Genomic DNA, 22,526 nt, shown 5'->3' on the forward strand with positions numbered 1-22,526 from the left:
ATTTTGAGCCAATTCTGTGTCCTAATTAAATTCAGAAAAAGCTGTTAATTACACAACAATGTCACTTGTTTTTACTTCATATCTTGACTGGGCCTGATTCTGTTTAGCTTAATTTATATTTCAAACAGATGTGACAAATTATGTTGATTGCTCATCACTGATCCTAATTGCATTTCATTTTTGTAGTCGCCTAGTTTGTCATTGTTGCTTTTACTATTTTCACTTGTTTAAGAGAGTTGTCCTGACAGATGTTCTTTTCATCTTAAAATACCCAGCACGGAGTCCATCACTTAAAATCTCCTTGATTTCTCCTTGATTTGTAGCAAAGAAAAAAATTATCTTAAACCCAGTCTTTAATTATCTTAAACCCAGTCTTTAATTATCTTAAACCCAGTCTTTAATTATCTTAAACCCAGTCTTTAATTATCTTAAACCCAGTCTTTAATTAGTAGTTTTCTCTTTATTAGGATGCAGCGACAGCTTAACAACTACTAATTAACATTTAAATGGAGGTAGAGAATAAATAAATAAAAAACAAAAAGTTCAAGCCCTAACTATAAGTAATGATTACAGTGCAATTAATATTTGTCAAATACAATATGTGTTTTTGCTATGTTATTTGTATATTTTTTCAATTAGCAGACCAAAGTCACTTTAAAAGGGGATCCTAACTAGAAAAAGTTTGAGAACAATTAAATTAAGGTAAATAGGTTGTTAACCAGATGTGTGCTGGAAATGTGGATTTAAATATATATATATATATATATATATATATATATATATATATATATATATATATATATATATATATATATATATATTCAGTGTAAGCAGAGTGCACAGTAGTTTCCATCTTTACGATTTGAGCATATACCAAAAAAAAAGAAAAAGAAACACCACCACATACTCAAACGTTTTTCATACACTGTAAAGAGGTTATTTCCTATAGAAGTGGAAACACTGTAAATCAACAGATCCCAAGACCTTTCTCAGTTTTGATAGGAAGCAGGAGTAAAGCCACTAGCCTGCAGTGTTTCACTTCCAGGCCTGCAGCACTTAAAATAACCCATTTAAATACTGAAAAAAAACACACTATATAAATGCTTTGTCAAATTATTTCAGTTATAACAAGGCCGAAGGCTTTAGCTGATTTATTTGACTGTATATTTCTATGGTTTTACCTTCCTTTTTAACACTGTATGGTATTTAGTCTTGGGAGGAGTAGGGAGATGGGCTCATGACCCTGGGCTGTACTGTGTGTGTTCCATATCACTGGGCAGATAAATTAGAAATAGAGAAACAAAAGACACAGGTAAAGGAAGCATATTTACATCAAACGCAAGGACATTGGAATCACTTATAACAACTGAGGGAGTCTGCTTGAATTGTACTACTTGAAGGAGGGGTCGGGGTCCTTTATCTCTAATGCTAGGCATATGAAAGCCAAGGCAAACAGCACCATGCCAAGTGAGGTAAACAGGCTGGGCTTTTTTTTAGTTTTCTCTTTTAAATGGACGAGCATATAAATTCATGTTACAAACATTATGTTGCTGAAAGGGGATTAGAGAAATTCAGGACAGAGCAGATCTGCAAAGGCGCTAAACGAGAATTGTTTTGGTCACCACATACTCTAACTTCCTCTCCCTTCCCCCCCAAGTTCCTCATGCGAGAACCTCAGTCGTCGTCATCCAGCACCTCTGTCTTGATCTCCCCGGCCCCGCCTTGTCTTGCCAGTGCTAATATGGTGTGATTGACAGCAGCCATTTCCACAGCTAGAGAGATCGGATCCTGGTGGTCACTGTGGCTGGTACTGTCATCCTGCCGTGAAGAGGAGATGCTAGTTAGAAATATTTAACTAGAGAAAATCACTGACATCAAGACAAAACAATTTACTTTAACCTAAAGAAATTTAAAACACAGATGCACACACACACACACACACACCAACTATTTAAAATGTGATACCCATTCAATCTACAGATTTTTAAATGAACACAAAATAATTTCCTGGAAAACCACATTAAATTACTAAATGTATTTACACAACAGCAACAAGCCCTTGCATGGTAGAGGTAATAAAATGGCTCCAATACAATAACATCTTTATACACTTGTAAAACTAGTTTAAATACAAACAATACAATTATATTTAAAACAAGTTTATTCAAAACTACAATTTTGCACTTTTTTAATTTCAGAAGTTCATCTACAGTACTTTAGTTAAACACCATAACTATTTATCAATATAAATGCTTCCATTTAAGAATGTTAAGTGCCAATGGTAACAAGAACAATACAATCCTTACCCATACAATGCCCCCTACCTGCTCGGAGTAGTCATTGCCATCAATGTCGTCACTATTGGAGTGTCCTCCTGGACTCTGCACATCAATCCCATGGCTCTCCAGGATTGCTGCTTCTTCGAAAAAACAGACCTTACCATAAAATATCTGAGATAATTCATGCACATTTAACATTCTATATTCAGACAGTGCCTATTCTAGTCATACATCACCTTTTTTATGGATAAAGGCGTCTGCCCTGCCAAAATAAATCTATTAATGGGGGGCTGTTCAACTGATCTCAACAGTGGTGGCTAGCTGACAAAATCAAAATAGTGTTTCAGTGCTTTTTTCCAAACCTGGCCACTCCAGAAAATCTTGTTGCGTGTCAAAGGTCGCTGTGGGATTGCATTGTTAAAAAAAAAAAAAACTTTGGGAGGATTGTGTTTAGAGCAAAGCAGTCCGATCAATGGAAGCTGAAATTGAAAGAATGTTGATTGCTATTTTCATTATGGCACTATACAAATTTAGACAGACTTCTCAAGACCCACCTTACAAAAGAAGACCGATGGAAAGTGAATCTGATTGTTCTTCATCAACAGATAGTGACAGTGATTTCATTCCATGCCGCAATGCTCGTGTGGTAAGTTTACTGATTTAGCTTTCAATGTGTATGTTCTTTTAAAAATGAAGGCTTCACATTGCTAAATGTAAAACAATAATACATTGTAAAGAAATGCATTAATAGTAGCGTTTTGTCTGTTGTTTTTTTTCCTACACACACCTCCTGACTACGTGACGACGCTCTTCTTTTGTAGCCACTTTGGGTACATCGAGTATGAGATACAAAACCTGGCCCGATAACCATGCTAGCAGTGGAAAGTGCCAGGCAGTGGAAATGGCATAAATTAACAATTTCCTCCCTACACTTTGTGTCATTACCCTTTTCACTGCCCACCCTGTTATTGTATTAAAATAAATATATATTCAAAGCCACTACAGAAGTCCCCTTTTTGACACATTACCAATATTAGCTCTTCTCTTGATTTCCTTCCGTCGGTTTGCAAACCAGTTGTAGACCTTCAGGGAGGTGACTCTCTCCAAGTCTGATAGCTTTTTCCCTGAAGAAAGAGACACAGATTGTGAATGAGTGAAAATACGCACTCAAGCAAGTTTCAATGTGTAAATGTTGTTTGAAATAGGGTAATAAAATAAAGATTTCTAATAACCCTCATGCACCAATGACATGTATTTCCAACAGTGCTGAGTAAATGTTACATTCCTAGCACTATTACGTTTTGTTGGAATTTACAACAAAACATAATTTACTGTCAGTTTAAGACTAGGTCCTGGATAAAACGAGCAAGACAGTGCAGGGTTCCCACGCAGATCTGATTTTTGACAGGAAAGTTAGATCGGTACACAGGAAATAATGATAATATTGATCAACATGATAGGATAGCTTTCTTGTCAAGATGACCTCCTCCTCCCCTTGCAGCCATCCAATCCACCCACTTTACACTTTAACAAAACAAATCACAGTTACTAAATAGTTAGAGTATACAATCTAAAGGCAAAATTATATTTTCTAATTGGCCTCGAAAAATACAGTCTATTCAAAACACCCTGTAAGTAAAAAAATTCAGGAAACTGCATCCCAGCTTCCATCCAGTTTCATTGGCTCCCTTTTGAAGGCTTCCATGGACAACGTGGAGTCCACAGCTTCCGATATTTAGAAGCTCTGGCAGTTCCTGAGTCTGGCGCTCTTGCACAAAATCCTAGTAGAATCTCCAGTTAATGTTTGGGCCATTCATCGAGATCTGCAATAAGCACTTTGGATGGGCTGTACCTTGTTTGAAGTGCTCCATTAGGTCAGCTGCATGGCATGACCAAGGAATTCTTCCAAGATACCTTACAGCCACTTGATCAGTGTCATTGTCCCAGTATCTGACTATAAGGTCCATCTGCTCATTCTGAGAGATTCTGTTCAGGCATTCGTCAAAGGCCAAAACATACTAAGTAGGCACACTTTGTAGCTCCACATGTGAATTCCTGTGCAATTTTGCTATCAGGAAACATATTGGCAAAGACCTGTAAAGCATTCTGACAAGAATTAAATGAGTAAAGGCTCATTACCACCTTCAGTGCCCAGATAACTTCTGCCTTGATTACATCATCATTGGCAATAGCAATTTCCATGGATCCTTGCAGTGTTGCTGTATTCTTGCCAGCTGACAAGAAATAGCTGCTGTCTGATGTACCAGATGACCCATCACCATCAGTTGATTTGGCTGACCTTTGGTGTGGTTGAAGACATTGATGGGGTCAGCGACTGGTGCGCTTTACCCTTCAGGTGGCTCTTGATAGCATCTATTCAATTGTAAGTCACCTTGGATAAGGGCGTCTGCTAAGAAATAAATAATAATAATAATAATAATAATAATAATAATAATAATAATAATAATAATAATAATAATAATAATAATATATTCCCATATTTCCAACATCAATTGTTTTCTTGCACAAACTGCAATATGCCTTGTGAACATTATCCTTCACTTCTTCTAGCCATGAGGCATACTCTGGGTCATCCTTCCAAAACTGGCATTTCTTGGAGGCCATGTCTGATTGGAGAGGCTGCATATGTGAAAGCATAAAAGGGGACGGAGAATTCGTGATCTGTTCCTTTGCTTTGGTTTAGTGAGTAGAACCGAGAAGGACAGTAAAAGTAACCACAGAAAGTAAAACCCTGAGTGTTGTGTTTTGTTTGTTTGTAATTGTCTTGTCTTGTACATTATTAGACAGCTAACAGTTCCGGAGCTGTCACCAAGGGCCAGCACTAAACCGGACAACACTGCATCATTGTCACAAATATAAACCTGTATCACCCACCATGAGCACTACTGCACGCACCCAGGACTGGTGATCGTGTTTGTATTATTGTGGGGTGGATATCGTTTGTTATTTGGGACTGACTGTTCTTGTAATATACCCCGTGCTGTACACATTGGTGTGTATTGCCGAGGAATTACTGTTTGGTCGCCAGACCTGAAATCTCCAAAATAAAACATTTCCAGACCGGATTACAATTATCTCTGTCTGCTTCTTTTACGCACTGCATCACTCCTGCACCTGCTGCCACTCAGCCACTTTGTCACACAATCATAATTTTTCCCGTTTAGGGAAATCAGCAAACTGGAAGACTGCCATAGCCATGACTCTGAAAATCCATCAATTTGAAATGGATTTGACTTTCCATGACTTTTCCATTTTTCGCCATTTTCCATGACTTTTTTTTCCCAGAATTTTCCATGACCGTGGGAACCCTGTATATGATACGGTAAAAGTCTCAATATTGGTGAATCTTAAGATTTACTGGTACATGTCAACATTTACCAAGTAAAGCGGTAAATGTCCGAAATAAACACGATAACGCTTTATCAGACATTTACCGGTACACCTCAAGAATAACTAAGTGCCTTTGGTTAATGACAGGGAAATTGTTTCTAAGCAGTCGCTTTCTGGTGGGCAAGGGTTCAAACCATGTATGTGTGTGACAGGGGGTACTGTTATGGTGTGGATATCCACTGAGATATTAGAGAGACACAGAGAGTTTGCGATTGAAATGCCACACAGGCGTCCAGGTTTTATTAATAATCACAAATATTGCAGGGAGTTGCAGTGGTTGGTGGCCGCCACTAGGATACCAGCAATGGTATCCATAGTGTGAGAGAACACACACACATGTGTGCATAATTACAGAAATACAAAACAAAACACTGTACAAAAACAAAGCCAGGAAACAAAAGGTGGCCAAGCGTTACTCCCACTAAAAGGGAGGTCCTGCTTCAGCAACTCTCCCGACATAAACTAAATAAACTTGGGAAGGATTCAAATCCCCTAAATTAATCCCTACCGTAAAGTTGCAGGTATCTCGGTCTGCACATGGTGATAACCCGTAGCTCATCCCCAGGCTTGCAAAACATGGAACACACCAAACACCAGAACAAACAAAGCTTGTCTTTCCAGGCCCTTTTTAAAGACAGTTGACCAGTGTTAATTGATTATTAATTATGCAATTAATTCCTGGTCACCTGCTGCACATTCCTTTTCAATTGCAGGAGGGAAGTTTAATCTCCCTGCCCTGTTATATCTAGCACACAGTATTTAAAAAATAAAAATAAAAATACACATTCTTTTAGTATAAACCACCACCAACTATACATTAATTACAGGGACAGGCCTCAGCCTTGCCACATACCTCCCCTTTGTGCAAACGGCCCCCTCCTTTAAACCCCAACCATTTCTCCAGGAGTCCCAAATAGTCTTTTTTTTTTTTTTACTCCTTGTGGGTGGGTTGGAGGGCGGGTCAGTTCAGGCCTCCATAACAGGTCCGAGAACTGGCGACAGGGGACCCAGACAATGTAGACGAGGCATTGAGAGCGCAGGTTGGCAGCCCCAGGCAGAGGTGCGAGTCCTGTCGACTGAGTCTTGGCCAGCAGGGGGAGAGGAGCAGGAGACCAGGTGATCAACTGTGCCTGGTGGTGCAGCAACCTAGGAGTCAGGCCCAGTGACCATAGGTCCAGACACGAAGGCAGGGTCGAGGGAAGTGCCTCACAGGCGCCAGACTGTTGCACAGGGGTGGTGGTCTCCTCACCTTCTCCTTCTGCTGGGGTGGCTCCAACGCTAGCAGCGGCACAGGGCACTGGTAGTAGCATTGGCAACAACAGTGCTGGACCTTCTCTGGTCTTTGGGCAGGCAGACCCTCCTTCTCTGGTCTTTGGGCAGGCAGACCCTCCTTCTCTGGCCTTTGGGCAGGCAGCTCGTCCTTCCATGGCACTGGAGATGGCTCCTCCCCCCTTGACTAGAGAAAACAGCTTTGCTTGCTTCTGGGAACGTCAGCTCCTCCTTTTCGGGCATGCAGCTCTACCTTCTCTGGCATTCTGGCAGGGATCTCCACCATGTTACCAAATTTCCCGTCATCTCACGGGGCTTGGAAGGCAGAGGGGTGCGTCTCGTGCTGTCTGGAAGGCGGCTGGGGTTGGACCTTCTGGCGGAGCCATTCCTCAGCTAATTCCACCTAGGCTCGAAGGCGCCCAAACTCCACACGCCTCGGAGGTGCCCAAACTCTCCACTAGCTCCTCACCATGGAGCCACTTCCTCTGCAACCGCCTCTGCTTGTCGTGCCAGTCTTCTTTTTTTGACATTAATGTTTTTTGTTAATGGAACATTTATATGCAGAAACACATATTGTTCGACATCAATGTTTTTTGTTAATGGTAAATGTGTATATAGAAATAATTATATTCTTTGATATGAATGATTACTTTGTTAATTGACAATTTATAGCAGGAATAAATACATTCTTTGATGATATACCTGCATTTACCAATAAGCTTTGGTAAATCATAAGATTAACCGGTAAATGTCTTCATAATTTTGGACATTTACCACCTTATTTGATAAATGTTGACATTTAGTGGTAAAACTTAAGATTGACCAGATTCTGACTTTTACCATAACATATGCATTAATTAAATTAACTCATACCTGGCTTCTGAATCACAGCATTGCAGGCATTGGCAATCTCTTCTCTTTTAGCTTCATCAGGGTACTGGTTTTCATTGAAATAGCTGGGGGATAGAAACAGGAGTCAGCCTACCTTGCAGCCACCACCTCATATATAGGGTACGAATGCTTTACCAGTCAAAGTTGAAATGAGTGGAGGCCAAAAATACAGTAGCGGTCTCCAGTTTATTAATTTTTCCTAGAAATACAGGTCAGCAATAGTACAAGTGGAATAATACCAGAGACAGATTCCCAGAGCACAACCTTTTTTAAACTGAATCATATTTGGCTGCTTTAATCTAAAACTTTCAGCTGTCAAAGTGAAAGTTACAAAATTCTAGGGTACCCACCCACATTAGGATAACTACTCTTCCTAGAACCTAATTGGTGGTGACCTGTAAGGTTTATCATATTGATAATTCAGTATTAATTGATGCTGAGATAATTTAAGCAAGATAAATTATATAGTGCAATGTGTAACACTTTATATATATATATATATATATATATAAAATAAATAATGGCAGGACGCTACCCAGATTGAATCACAGCTCCCAGAATGCACACCGAACGGCTGATTGTAGCTAACATTTCAAGCTTTTCACAAGCGTAGCGTGTCAGTCAGTGATAGAAGGTGAACGAGTATTTAAAACCTTCATGTACATTTAGGCTGAGAGACTGTGTGCCAGAGCAGCTATAAATATGGTGAAACATTTCAAATAGGCCTAAAACGATTATTTACATTACATTAGGCTTACAAAAAACTAAAACACTCACCCATATAACCACAAAAGCCAGAAGTACTTCCAAAGAAATTATTTTTGTTAATTTCTAACATAAAACAAATAGCTATGCACTTTGATGCTCTAGTGTAAATAACATAGAATGTATATAATTAAAAAAATATCTCAATTAGCCGTCATAAAACAAAAACACGGAAATGCCAAATACACAAAACCATTTGAAACACTGTACTGTACAGTCATGCACGTGTAGTGCAAATACTGTAGTCAGGACCCAACGTATTTTTATCTGTACTTATTATCAATTTCCTCATTAAAAAAAAAAAAATACTTAGGACTTAGGCTAGACATTTTCAGAGATGCAGAATCACAGTCAAATTGTAGTTGCAGTTTAAAAAAAAGGAGCATAACATACTGAATTTCTGCTGGCTACACAAATATGCACTAAACCCTATTAAAAAAAAAAAAAAAGTTATCGATAACAAACCCTTCTCAAAACAGGGTAGGAATAGAATATTTAAAATTAAATACGGTACTGTATGAAGTTGCTATTTACGCCACAACTGGAAGTAGACTACAGGGTCCACTTGGATTAAACCGAAAGAACCTGAACAGACCACAGATGTTTTCTGAGAAACCCGCATTAGCAACACAAACTAGTTCTTCATAAAATCAGGATGAAAACTATATATTTTTTAAAACTATATATTTTTTTAACGGATCCATATTCTAATAGTGCTCCTTTGGTGTCAAATGCTTAAATAAGTTTAACATTTGCACTCAATTGTAATATTTATACTATAGGCTACATTTATGTCTCATGTTCATTATACTGTATACGCAGTATGCTGTATGGAGTATTATATATATATTTCACTAATAGATAATAACTAGCATGTTTTTGCAGTTAGAAAATTTTGCACACATAAACAAAGCTGGTCTCATAATTGGATTGCTGTAGTGTATGAAAAAGTCATGTGCATAGGACACATTTTTTCTAAAGACTGTAATAAGCCAGTTCACACATTTCAGTAGCTGATCTCACATTTTTATGTCCCTGACCCTGGGTGAAAAAAAAAAAAGTGTTGGGATGCAGTGTTTTACTTAGATCTCTTGGAACAGTCCTGTTTCACCTGCATTATACCAGGCTGGTTGTGTGATCTCCACTTCATGGGTTGCTGTACAACATATTCCTTCCACGTGTGTAGGACCTTAGAAATTGATACTGTAGTGATTCAAGGAAAAAAAAATATATATATATATATATATATATATATATATATATATATATATATATATATATCGGAACCAAGCACTCTGGACAACAGTATTTTATTGTAAACAGGGTGGTGCCTGTATGTTTATTTTCTTATTATGGTGTTCTCTTTATCCAGAGTCACACAAATCAAATATCAACAACATAAACAAAATAAACCAAACAAAACCTAGCTCTTTATTAAAGCACTAACTACCCCTTTCTATAAGTCAGACAGCTAAGCTGTTTACTGACAAAAAAGAACACTTAAACTAGATAACAATTGTTTCCCCCTAGGTAGAACACCAACCTTTAATCTGTTTCCAGTATGTATCGGTCTCTCTGTATGTCATACCCTTTGCACACCCTCGCGTTTGAAAAAACCCATGGTCTTTTATGGCTGCCTAATTGGAGACAGGTGAAAACCCTTGTCTCAAAATGGTCGCCCCTGTGGAGCTCTGGGAATTGTAGTCTTTTCTGACATTGGCAGTCAAAGACTACAACTTACTTGTGTAACCCAAATTCAATGGAGAGGATACAGGCTTCTCGTCACTCTTGGACCAATATACACACCGTCCACCACTTTCCCATATATTTTATAGTTCACTTTGTCACATATCCTCCCCCCCAGCTCAGACCTACTGGGACGAGCGACCTTGGTGAACAAATAGTGAACACATGATAACCCATCCGCATTGCCTTGTAAAATTGAATGCCTGTAGGCTTAAAAACCACCTGGTTACCCTAGCATTTTTCTCTTTATTGTTCTTCATCCAAGTTAAGGGAGCATGGTCAGTTATTAGTTTAAAACATCCGCCCAGTAAGTAATATTTAAAGATTACTTGAAGCAGGAGCTTGCCTATCTGCCTCAGTCCCTGGTTCCTGTAGACTGACCACCATGGGCTTCCAATGCCCATTTAATTGCTAAACATTCTTTTTTCACTATAGCGTAGTTTTTCTCTTGTGGAAAGAGTTTCATACTTAAAAACATTACAGGGTGCTCCTCACCCTGGACCTGTTGGGAAAACACTGCCCCTATCCCTACTTCAGAAGCATCTGTCTGTACAATGAATTCTTGTTATTTGTTTATTTAGCAGACGCCTTTATCCAAGGCGACTTACAGAGACAAGGGTGTGTGAACTATGCATCAGCTGCAGAGTCACTTACAAATACGTCTCACCTGAAAGACAGAGCACAAGGAGGCTAAGTGACTTGCTCAGGGTCATACAATGAGTCAGTGGCTGAGGTGGGATTTGAACCGGGGACCTCCTGGTTATAAGCCCTTTTCTTTAACCACTGGACCATCAAAATTTGGTATAACTAATACTGGCTGTGTGCACAGAGCCGCTTTCAACCTCTGAAAGGCAGCCTCCGCTTCTGCATTCCATTTTACCATTAGGTTTTTCCCACCTTTGGTAAGATCTGTGAGGGGTGCGGCTATTGAGGCAAAGTCAGGAATGAACCTCCTGTAGTAACCGGTTAGTCCCAAGAATGCCCTAACCTGTTTTTTTCCAACTGGCCGTGGCCATTTTTCTATTGCCTCCAGTTTATCAATTTGTGGTTTTACCATGCCTCTTCCAACATTAACCCCCAAATATTTTGCTTCCCCCAGCCCTATTGTGCAGTTAGTGGGGTTAGCAGTCAAACCAACACTTTTTATAGAATTAAGTACTGCTTGTACTCTCACCGAGTGGGTGTCCCAGTCAGTACTGTATATGACCACATCATCTAAGTATGCGGCTGCATATTCCTGATGTGGCCTTAAGACCCTATCCATCATGCGCTGAAATGTAGCAGGAGCCCCATGCAAACCAAAAGGCAGTACTGTGTACTGGAATAAGCCCAATACCCTTTTGTTAAGTCGATAGTTGTTAAATAATGAGCTGGTCCCAATCTCTCAATCAACTCATCAACTCTAGGCATCGGGTAAGCATCACATTTGTACACTTCATTCAGCTTCCTATAATCATTACAAAAGCGAAGTGTCCCATCAGGTTTTGGAACTAGCACTATAGGTGAGGACCATTCACTATGTGACTCCTCAATCACCCCAAGCTTAAGCATTTTCTTTACTTCCCCTTTAATGGCTTCCCTTCTTGCCTCAGGTATTCTGTAAGGTTTTACTTTTATTTTCTCTCCTGGTTTGGTCAATATTTTGTGGCGTACGATGTCGGTTCTGCTAGGTATGGCGGAGAACACATCCCTATTTCTTCCTACAAAATCTCATACCTCCTGCTTCTGGGTCTCCGATAAAGTATCTGCTGTTTTAACCTGTGGTTCAGGCTGAACTTCTTTAGATTCTACCAATGCATTATCGTTCATAGCCAAAAGACCTTCCCTGTCTCTCCATGCTTTTAAGAGGTTGATATGGTATATTTGCTCCACCTTTCTTCTCCCTGGCTGTCTCACTTTGTAATATACCTCACCAACCTTTTCTATGATCTCATATGGGCCATGCCAGGTAGCCACAAATTTACTCTCTACGGTCGGAACTAATACCAGAACCCTGTCTCCGGGCTGAAAAACCCTGACCCTTGCCTGTCGGTTATAACTGTGCTTCTGCTGGGCTTGAGCCTGCCGCATATGCTCCTTCACAATGGGTATTACAGCAGCTATTCGGTCCTGCATCTGAGAGACATATTCAATAATGCTACGATACGGGGTGGGTTCTTGCTTCCAGACCTCTTTCTCTATGTCCAGAAGGCCCCGGGGATGTCTGCCATATAAAAGCTCAAAAGGTGAAAATCCTGTAGAGGTTTGGGGCACTTCTCGTACAGCGAACATTAAGTAAGAAATCCAAGAAATTTTTACTGTCCCTATCAATTACCTTCCGTAGCATTGATTTAAGGGTCTTGTTGAAGCGCTCCACTAACCCATCCGTTTGGGGATGGTAGACAGAGGTTCTCAGGTGTCTAATTTTCAGTAATTTGCACAGTTCCTTGGTAACCCGAGACATGAAAGGAGTGCCCTGGTCCGTATCTCTTTTGGGATTCCTACCCTGCTGAACACCACAAACAACTCTTTGGCAATAACTTTAGCTGAAGTATTATGGAGGGGAATAGCCTCCGGATATCTCGCAGCATAATCTAGGATAACCAGAATATGCTGATGTCCGCGGGCTGACTTGTTTAGGGGGCCTACTAAATCCATGGCTATGCGTTCAAACGGAGTCTCTATTATTGGCAATGGCACTAATGGGCTGCGAAATGTTTTAAAAGGGTCCGGATGCTGGCATTCGGGACAGGAGGTACAGTGTCGGGCTATATCAGCATGTATCCCAAGCCAGTAAAACCTGCAAACGATACGTTCTGTGGTTTTCTCTACCCTAAATGCCCCCCTAGGTGATGTCCATGGGCTAAATCTAGTACCACCTTCCTGAACTGCTGGGGCACAATTAGCTGCTCCACGATCTCTTTCCCCTTCTTGTCTACACAATATAACAAATCATTCTGCATAGAAAAGTGAGGATAGGTGAGATGGATCTCAGGATTTGTTTGAGCCTCATTTACCACCATTATATTCTCCCTGACAGAAACTAAAGTGGGATCGCGTAATTGGGCAGTCCCGAAATTTTTTGCATTTGTTCCCAAATCGAGTAAGTTTTGTTCTGGGTCTGGGACCTTACCAGAGAGGCTAGGGCCCTCATGATCCACTTCCTCTCCCATCATTACGTCCAATGGGAACTCTGGTTTACACTCTGTAACAATGTCACTCTCTAACACTGGAAGTAAGGGTTCTGGGCAGTTACTCTGTGGCTCTCTTCCTGCCACCTCAATTTTATCGGGCATATCCAATGCACCCTGTTTCCCCCATAGTTTAGTAAAACTGGGAAAGTCCCGACCCAATATTACTTGATACGGCAACATCGGTACTACTCCCACTCTATAGGTAAGCAACCCAGCACTCGTTGTAATACATATAATTGCCGTTGGGTAGTGGCACGTATCCCTGTGTATGCAAGTAATATTAAGGTCCTGGTCCTTATCTAATTTATGCGGGTCCACTAATTGCGTGGACACCAGAGTTACCATGCTTCCCGAATCAAGTAATGCTTTATTCTTAATTCCCTCTATAACCACTGGGCAAATGTGTTTCTCACCCTTTGGGTTCCCCGGTGTTACAGAAACTATAGTACAGGCATATAGAGAGCTGTTATTAGGTTGTTCCCCCATGTTACACTGCATTGGCTCCTCATTTTCAGGACAGTTGACCGCTATATGACCATATTCAGTGCACCTAAAGCACCTTAACCCTTAGCGGGCCATTTATTCAGCACGTGTCAGGCTCGTCAGGTCAAATTTATTTTCAGACACGCAGTTTATTTTATTTATTTAGTTATTTTTTTTTTTTAATTTAGTCATTGCCAATTAGTTTTTATTATTTTCTCCCCAATTTGAAATGCCCAATTATTTTTTTTTATGCTCGGGAGGGGCGAAGATGAACACACGCTGTCCTCCGAAGCGTGTGCTGTCAGCCGCCCGCTTCTTTACACTCTGCAGACTCACCGTGCAGCCGCCTCAAAGCTACAGCGTTGGAGGACAACGCAGCTCTGGGCAGCTTACAGGGAAGCCCGCAGGCGCCCAGCCAGACTACAGGGGTCGCTGGTGTGCGGTCAGCCGAGGACACCCTGGCAGACCTAACCCTCCCTCTCCCTGGATGACACTCGACCAATTGAACAATTTTCTGTAACCAATAACTAGCACGTATAGGTTGAGGGCTAGGCAAAACCCTGTTGGCCAAATCATTGATTCGCTCTGCCAAGGTCTGTATGTCCTTTTGCAGAGTCAAACTGGCTCTCAGTTGTTCCTCTCGCAGTAACTGATTGGTCTCCTGTTGGATCCGGTTGGTCTCCTGTTGGACTCGTTTTGCTTCTTGTTGTGCTGCCTGTTGGACCCACGTCGCTTCTTGTTGCACTGAAGCGACTTGTAAGAGCCCCTGCACTACTATCTCCATGGTTGCAAGCTGTTGTGTTCCGCTTCACAGACTTTATTTATTTTTTTTAATTTTCTAGTGCTGCCCGCATTCTCCACCACATGTGACAGACTGGGGTGTTTTGTCACGATTCTTTCGGGTCTTGAACACAGTCTTTCGGAACCAAGCACTGGACAACAGTATTTTATTGTAAACAGGGTGGTGCCTGTATGTTTATTTTCTTATGGTGTTCTCTTTATCCAGAGTCACACAAATCAAATATCAACAACGTAAACAAAATAAACCAAACAAAACCTAGCTCTTTATTAAGAGCACTAACTAAACCTTTTAATTATCTTTTAACTACCCCTTTCTATAAGTCAGACAGCTAAGCTGTTTACTGACAAAACAGAACACTTAAACTAGGCAACAATTGTTTCCCCTAGGTAGAACACCAACCTTTAATCTGTTTCCAGCACGTATCGGTCTCTCTGTATGTCATACCCTTTGCACACCCTTGTGTTTGAAAAAAAACATGCTCTTTTATGGCTGCCTAATTGGAGACAGGTGAAAACCCTTGTCTCAAAATGGTCACCCCTGTGGAGCTCTGGGAATTGTAGTCTTTTCTGACATTGGCAGTCAAAGACTACAACTTACTTGTGTAACCCAAATTCAATGGAGAGGATACAGGCTTCTCGTCACTCTTGGACCAATATACACACCGTCCACCACTTTCCCATATATTTTATAGTTCACTTCGTCACTATATATATATATATATATATATATATATATATATATATATATATATATATATATATATATATATATATATATGGAAATTCAGTAACAAACACTGTGTTAAAATAACTTTAAGGTTGCAGTTCAAAATCACAAAGGTCAGGAAATGGGACCAAAATAATAACCTTTGGAGAGTTTCTGTGATGTCATCATAAACTAGGAGACCTTTAGTTTACAGTCACATAACCTGTAACTCATTCAAGTACATCTTTTATTTTTAATAATACCTGGATATTAGTATATGTTAAAAAAGACAATATAAAAGGTGTCTTGGCTTAGGTCACAGGTCAAATCTAATCGTCTAGATTAGATTAGATTTGTCTTTTGATTTTGTAATTAAATTTAACATGAATGTTCACATAACTAATCACATAACAAATGCTCCACCAAGAGTGCCGAGATGGACATTACACTGGAAAAAAAAAAAAAATTCTCTGTACTGGAATGTAGCTATCATGCTTCTTGGCATATGTGCCAATGTAGACACAATCATAAACAAAACACGTACATTTTCACTGCGCTCACTGTCACTCAGTTCACTCTTTGAACTATTGTCTATAGACGTGATATAGGTGTTGCATGATTTCCAGTACATGAGAGTAAAACTTCATGCTGATTTGAACTCGGCTCTCGCCAAGATAAGCACCAACTAAGATGTAGTGTGATCCTGTTGTTTGTGTTTCCATCCTTATAATGATGTAGATATCCTTCTGCCTGAAGTGTAATGCTGGCTCCAGGGATCAGCTTGTTTTGCCTCCCTAGCGCATCAGCAAACACAACGGCTGCAATGCTGGCTCTGGAGATCAACCACAGTGCGGTCTCCCCAGCGCATCAGTATGACAACCATCTCGATTAAGCCAAGTAGGGTACATCTCTGGGGTCTTCTAGTGGGCACCTTCCATCCTTGGTGTTTCGTCGACTAGCCCACGACACCTCAAGAGGGCTCGACGATGATTCTGGCGTGCCAGCATCACCCTCCCATCCCCCACTCAACTCTGCCCAGCTTACTTACCCGTACATCAGCGTTTCTTTCTTTCTATTGTGCTTGAGATCCCCAACCAGAATCTTTCCGTCTCAACCACAGCCAGTTGCTGCTCCACTCTGCTGCTTCATATAAGTTCTTCACTGTGCGACGCAACTCTTGGCCACTAAATCCGATGTCTCTGAGAAACCGGGTTGTAGAGTGTGCCACACATCCTTGACAACCCTCCACTGGGTAAACCCGGACTCTCCAACCTCGCTGTTCCGTGGCTTAATTACTACTGTTACTTCCAATGCAAAAGTTGGCACACTTGCCACTATGCAACATGGCATTGCCACATATCTATACAAATCCATTGGTTTATCAAATGCATTTGAACATGTATCTCACTCAGTAAAAGGAATGTTTTTTTTTTTTCTAGAACAGTGCCAAACTGTGTTTCTTTGTCTTGTTATTGTCATATGAGTTCCTAAGAACAGCTAGAACGGCACAATATTCTGCACAACAATAAACACACCCAGGTAATGTCCTTCTGGGCAGTCTTGGTGGAGCATTTGTCATGTGATTAGTCATTGCTGATGTCATTACTGATGTCATGTATGACACCATATCTGATGCGATGCATAGGCATAATAGGGGTGAATTAAGGTTAACGTCCCATTTCCTGACTTGTGATTTTGAACTGCAACCTTAATGTTATTTTAACAAAGTTTTTGTTGCTGAATATATATATATTTAAGTCAGGTGGCATGCACATCAGAGGGAGTTAAAGGAAGGAGGGGCTACATGGTGCCTCGCCTGCCTGGAGTATGGGCACCTCCCTGAGGTGTGCCCATATGAAGACCCCCTCTTTGTGCAGGCCTTTGATCAAGGTGAGGTGGAGACTGCGGAGGAGTGGATCCACCTGAAGGCCATACCATCGCCGCAGGTGGATCAGGAAACCTGCCTCACCTGCCTCAAAGAGCAGGAATTGGCCCAGGAGAGGAAGGCAGGGAGAAGGAGCAGGAAGAGAAGGGGGAGAGGTAGGCTGCAGCAACAGCAACCGCAGCAGGAGATCGGTGAGGATGACTGTGAGGTTTACATTGTGAACCTCGTGGCGGAGTTGTGCCCTGGCTGTGGGGCATATGGGCACACGTTGGCCATATGCCCCACGCAATATGAAGAGGCGGAGCGCGAGCATCCAGCGCCCAGAAGGGGGGAGCGCGAGCATGCAGCGCCCAGAAGGGGGGAGCCCGTGCATCCAGCGCCCAGAAGGGGGGAGCCCGTGCATCCAGCGCCCAGGGGGGGGAAGCCCACAGGTCCAGAACCTAGGCCTCCAGCAGCAGAGGAAGAATACCTGCTGCCTCTGCCACCTCCACCACTTCCACAGCCAGGAGCAGAGCAGCAGGAGCTGCCTCTGCCTCCGCCACCTCCACCGCCAGGAGCAGAGCAGCAGGAGCTGCCACCTCCACCGCCAGGAGCAGAGCAGCAGGAGCTGCCTCTGCCTCCGCCACCTCCACCAGCAGAGGGTGAATGCCTGCTGGTTCCGACTCAAGCGCCGTGGGAGGACTGCTTGCCCCTCCCACCTCCACCAGCAGAGGGTGAATGCCTGCTAGTTCCGCCTCAACCGCCGTGGGAGGACTGCTTGCCGCTCCCAGCTCCACCAGCAGAGGGTGAATGCCTGCTGGTTCCGCCTCAGCCGCCGTGGGAGGACTGCTTTCCCCTCCCACCTCCACCAGCAGAGGGTGAATGCCTGCTGGATCCGCCTCAACAGCCGTGGGAGGACTGCTTGCCGCTCCCAGCTCCACCAGCAGAGGGTGAATGCCTGCTGGTTCCGCCTCAGCCGCCGTGGGAGGACTGCTTTCCCCTCCCACCTCCACCAGCAGAGGGTGAATGCCTGCTGGATCCGCCTCAACAGCCGTGGGAGGACTGCTTGCCGCTCCCAGCTCCACCAGCAGAGGGTGAATGCCTGCTGGTTCCGCCTCAGCCGCCGTGGGAGGACTGCTTGCCCCTCCCACCTCCACCAGCAGAGGGTGAATGCCTGCTGGTTCCGCCTCAACCGCCGTGGGAGGACTGCTTGCCGCTCCCAGCTCCACCAGCAGAGGGTGAATGCCTGCTGGTTCCGCCTCAGCCGCCGTGGGTGGACTGCTTTCCCCTCCCACCTCCACCAGCAGAGGGTGAATGCCTGCTGGTTCCGCCTCAACCGCCGTGGGAGGACTGCTTGCCGCTCCCAGCTCCACCAGCAGAGGGTGAATGCCTGCTGGTTCCGCCTCAGCCGCCGTGGGAGGACTGCTTTCCCCTCCCACCTCCACCAGCAGAGGGTGAATGCCTGCTGGTTCCGCCTCAACCGCCGTGGGAGGATTGCTTGCCCCTCCCAGCTCCACCAGCAGAGGGTGAATGCCTGCTGGTTCCGCCTCAACCGCCGTGGGAGGACTGCTTGCCGCTCCCAGCTCCACCAGCAGAGGGTGAATGCCTGCTGGTTCCGCCTCAGCCGTCGTGGGAGGACTGCTTTCCCCTCCCACCTCCACCAGCAGAGGGTGAATGCCTGCTGGTTCCGCCTCAGCCGCCGTGGGAGGACTGCTTGCCGCTCCCACCTCCACCAGCAGAGGGTGAATGCCTGCTGGTTCCGCCTCAACCGCCGTGGGAGGACTGCTTGCCGCTCCCAGCTCCACCAGCAGAGGGTGAATGCCTGCTGGTTCCGCCTCAGCCGCCGTGGGAGGACTGCTTTCCCCTCCCACCTCCACCAGCAGAGGGTGAATGCCTGCTGGTTCCGCCTCAACCGCCGTGGGAGGACTGCTTGCCGCTCCCAGCTCCACCAGCAGAGGGTGAATGCCTGCTGGTTCCACATCCACCTTCATGGGAAGGACTGCTCCTGCCCTGCCTCGCACCGCCCAAGGATGCCTGCCTCGCTTCGCCCAAGGATGCCTGCCTCGCTTCGCCCAAGGATGCCTGTTGCTCCGCATCGCCCGGGGCTGCCTATTGCTCCGCATCGCCCGGGGCTGCCTGTTGCTCCGCATCGCCCGGGGCTGCCTGTTGCTCCGCATCGCCCGGGGCTGCCTGTTGCTCCGCATCGCCCGGGGCTGCCTGTTGCTCCGCATCGCCCGGGGCTGCCTGTTGCTCCGCATCGCCTGGAGAGCCACCAGCTGCAGGGAACGAGGGAGAAGTGGAGCTCCCGCTGCCAACTCCATGGCCAGGGGCTCCCCTCCCAAGGGTCCGCTGCTGCTGCTGTCGTCGCCTCCCGAGGGTCCGCTGCTGCTGCCGTCGCCTCCCGAGGGTCCGCTGCCGTCGCCTCCCGAGGGTCCGCTGCCGTCGCCTCCCGAGGGTCGCTGCCGTCGCCTCCCGAGGGTCTGCTGCCGTTGCCTCCCGAGGGTCCGCTGCCGCTGCCGTCGCCTCCCGAGGGTCCGCTGCCGTCGCCTGGGGTCGCCAGGGATCCTGCTTCGCCTGGGGTCACTACACTGTGGTCGGAGCCCCACGGAGGGGAACTGCCGGCCATGAAGAAAGGGGGGGAGGTCAGGAGACCAGCTCCCCCAGCCGCACTTTCGCGGCAGGAAATACTATGGCTGGAACCCCATGAAGGGGAGCTGCCGGCCATGGAAAAGGAGGGGGAGGTCAGGAGACCAGCTCCCCCAGCTGCACTTTCGCGGCAGGAAATACTGTGGCTGGAGCCCCGTGAAGGGCAGCTGCCAGCCATGAAGAAGGGGGGGGGAGGTCAGGAGACCAGCTTCCCCCGCAGCAATTTCGCTGCAGGAGAGAGGGTGGCCGGAGCCCCACGGAGGGGAGCTGCCGGCCATGAAGAAGGGGGGGCAGGTCTGGAGACCACCCCCAAAAATGTTTTGGCCAGAGGAACGCTACGGCTGTTTGGGTGGGAGGAGGACATCCCACCGTGGCCGCCACCTTTGGTCCATTGCTGCCCCTGTTCCTGCGCCGGGACTGCTAACCGGGACTTTGGGGACTAAGGGGGGAGGTGGCCGAAAAGGCCATGTGTGCTGCGCACAAGGGGGGGCATGTGTGGCGGAGTGTCCCGCCCCTATTTATTATTATTTGTATTTTTGTTTGCGGCGCGGGTAAAAGCGCCACGTCTTTTATTATTATATTTAAAAACCCTGTGAGGATGCATGGCTGATCAGCTACTGATTATTTAACTAGCTGACAGTCATACATCCTTACCAAACGCGTGCAGACTCTGGCCGAGGGATAATAAGATAATTAACAACTAGTTAATCCCTCGGCCAGAGTATATAAACCTGCAGCTCTCTGCACTCGAGGCTGAGTGTAGAGGAGAGTACGGGAGAGCGGAGAGAGAAAACAACATTTAAAAACAATTGCTAAAACGTGCTGGATTACCCAGCACATCACTTACTTGTTTGTTTGTTCATTCGTTTGGCCCTCGTGCCCTTTTGTTATGTGTTTTGTTAAATCTTTTGTTTTGTTTGTTAATAAATACGCTGAGTGCCGCAGCATTCAGCTGCGAGCCAGACTGTCACATATATATATATATATATATATATACACATCATTTCTATTGTTTCTTTTTCTTTTTATAAATTGGAGTAACATGGTTGTAGTTAAATGGCCTGTGCTCCATTGCCATTCAAATACACTATGGACTTTTGCTCTAGGGCAAAATTTATCACTAGAAATAAACAATTTAGTAAGCTCTGAGGGGTTCTACCTGCATCTGAGCTCTTAAATTTTTTATTCAAGGAAATGCATGCACATGGATTAGGGAGTGGTTAACATGTAGAAAACAGAAAATACTGATTAGAGGAGAAACCTCAAAATGGAGTGAGGTAACCAGTGGTGTACCACAGGGATCAGTATTAGGTCCTCTGCTATTCCTAATCTACATTAATGATTTAGATTCTGGTATAGTAAGCAAACTTACAGACGACACAAAAATAGGAAAGAGTGGCAAACACCATTGCAGTAGCAAAGGTCATTCAAAATGATCTAGACGGCATTCAGAACTGGGCAGACACATGGCAAATGACATTTAATAGAGAAAAGTGGAAAAAGTGCCTTCTATTTTCTGTTCTGAATGCCCCTTTATCTAATCTCCATTTGTGACCCCTGGTCCTTGTTTCTTTTTTCAGGTCAAAAAAGTCCCTTGGTTGACATTGTCAATACCTTTTAGAATTCTGAATACTTGAATCAGATCGCTGCGTAGACTTCTTTGTTCAAGACTGAATAGATTCAATTCTTTTAGCCTGTCTGCATACGACATGCCTTTTAAACCCGGAATAATTCTGGTAGCTCTTCTTTGCACTCTTTCTAGAGCAGCAATATCCTTTTTTTAACGAGGTGACCAGAACTGAACACAATATTCTAGGTGAGGTCTTACTAATGCATTGTACCCTTGAGCAAGGTACTTCACCTAGATTGCTCCAGTAAAAACCCAACTGCATAAATGGGTAATTGTATGTTTAAAAAAAAAAAAAAAAAATGGTGATATCTTGTAACAATTGTAAGTCGCCCTGGGTAAGGGCGTCTGCTAAGAAATAAATAATAATAATAATATGGTATTTATAATGCAATTTGTATTGCCTGCATGCTGTACCTTACACTTTTCTCTATTAAATGTTATTTGCCATGTGTCTGCCCAGTTCTGAATGCTTTCTAGATTATGACCTTTGCTACTGCAACAGTGTTTGCCACTCTTTCCTATTTTTGTGTCATCTGCAAATTTAACAAGTTTGCTTACTATACCAGAATCTAAGTCATTAATGTAGATTAGGAAGAGCAGAGGACCTAATATTGATCGCTGTGGTACTCCACTGGTTACCTCGCTCCTTACCTCTTATTTTGAGGTTTCTCCTCTAATCAGTACTTTCTGTTTTCTACTTGTTAACCACTCCGTAATGTGTATTAATGTTCTTGAATCCCTACTGAGCTCAGTTTGAGAATTAATCTTTTATGTGGGACTTTGTCAAAAGCTTTCTGGAAATCTAAATAAACCATGTTATATGCTTTGCAATTATCCATTGTCAATGTTGCATCTTCAAACT

The 22,526-nt window shown here is 43.8% G+C and overlaps 1 protein-coding gene across 4 annotated transcripts in view; it reads right to left on the reverse strand.

Annotated features, from left to right (window-relative positions):
- Positions 1-1,313: 1,313 nt before the first annotated feature.
- Positions 1,314-22,526, reverse strand: part of LOC117410590 (homeobox-containing protein 1-like) — a 98,116-nt gene continuing 76,903 nt past the window's right edge. For 2 of the 4 annotated variants that reach the window (XM_059025358.1, XM_034017252.2), the window contains exons 6-9: positions 7,833-7,915; positions 3,308-3,403; positions 2,325-2,419; positions 1,314-1,818 (exon numbers count right to left, since the gene is read on the reverse strand). In XM_059025358.1, the coding sequence (XP_058881341.1) occupies positions 1,675-1,818; positions 2,325-2,419; positions 3,308-3,403; positions 7,833-7,915 (418 nt within the window). In that variant the 3' untranslated portion in view covers positions 1,314-1,674. The remainder of the gene's footprint in view (positions 1,819-2,324; positions 2,420-3,307; positions 3,404-7,832; positions 7,916-22,526) is intronic. The other 2 variants (XM_059025360.1, XM_059025359.1) reach the window with 2 other exon arrangements.

This window comes from Acipenser ruthenus, chromosome 6, assembly GCF_902713425.1.
Source record: "Acipenser ruthenus chromosome 6, fAciRut3.2 maternal haplotype, whole genome shotgun sequence".
Classification (NCBI taxonomy): Eukaryota; Metazoa; Chordata; class Actinopteri; order Acipenseriformes; family Acipenseridae; genus Acipenser; species Acipenser ruthenus.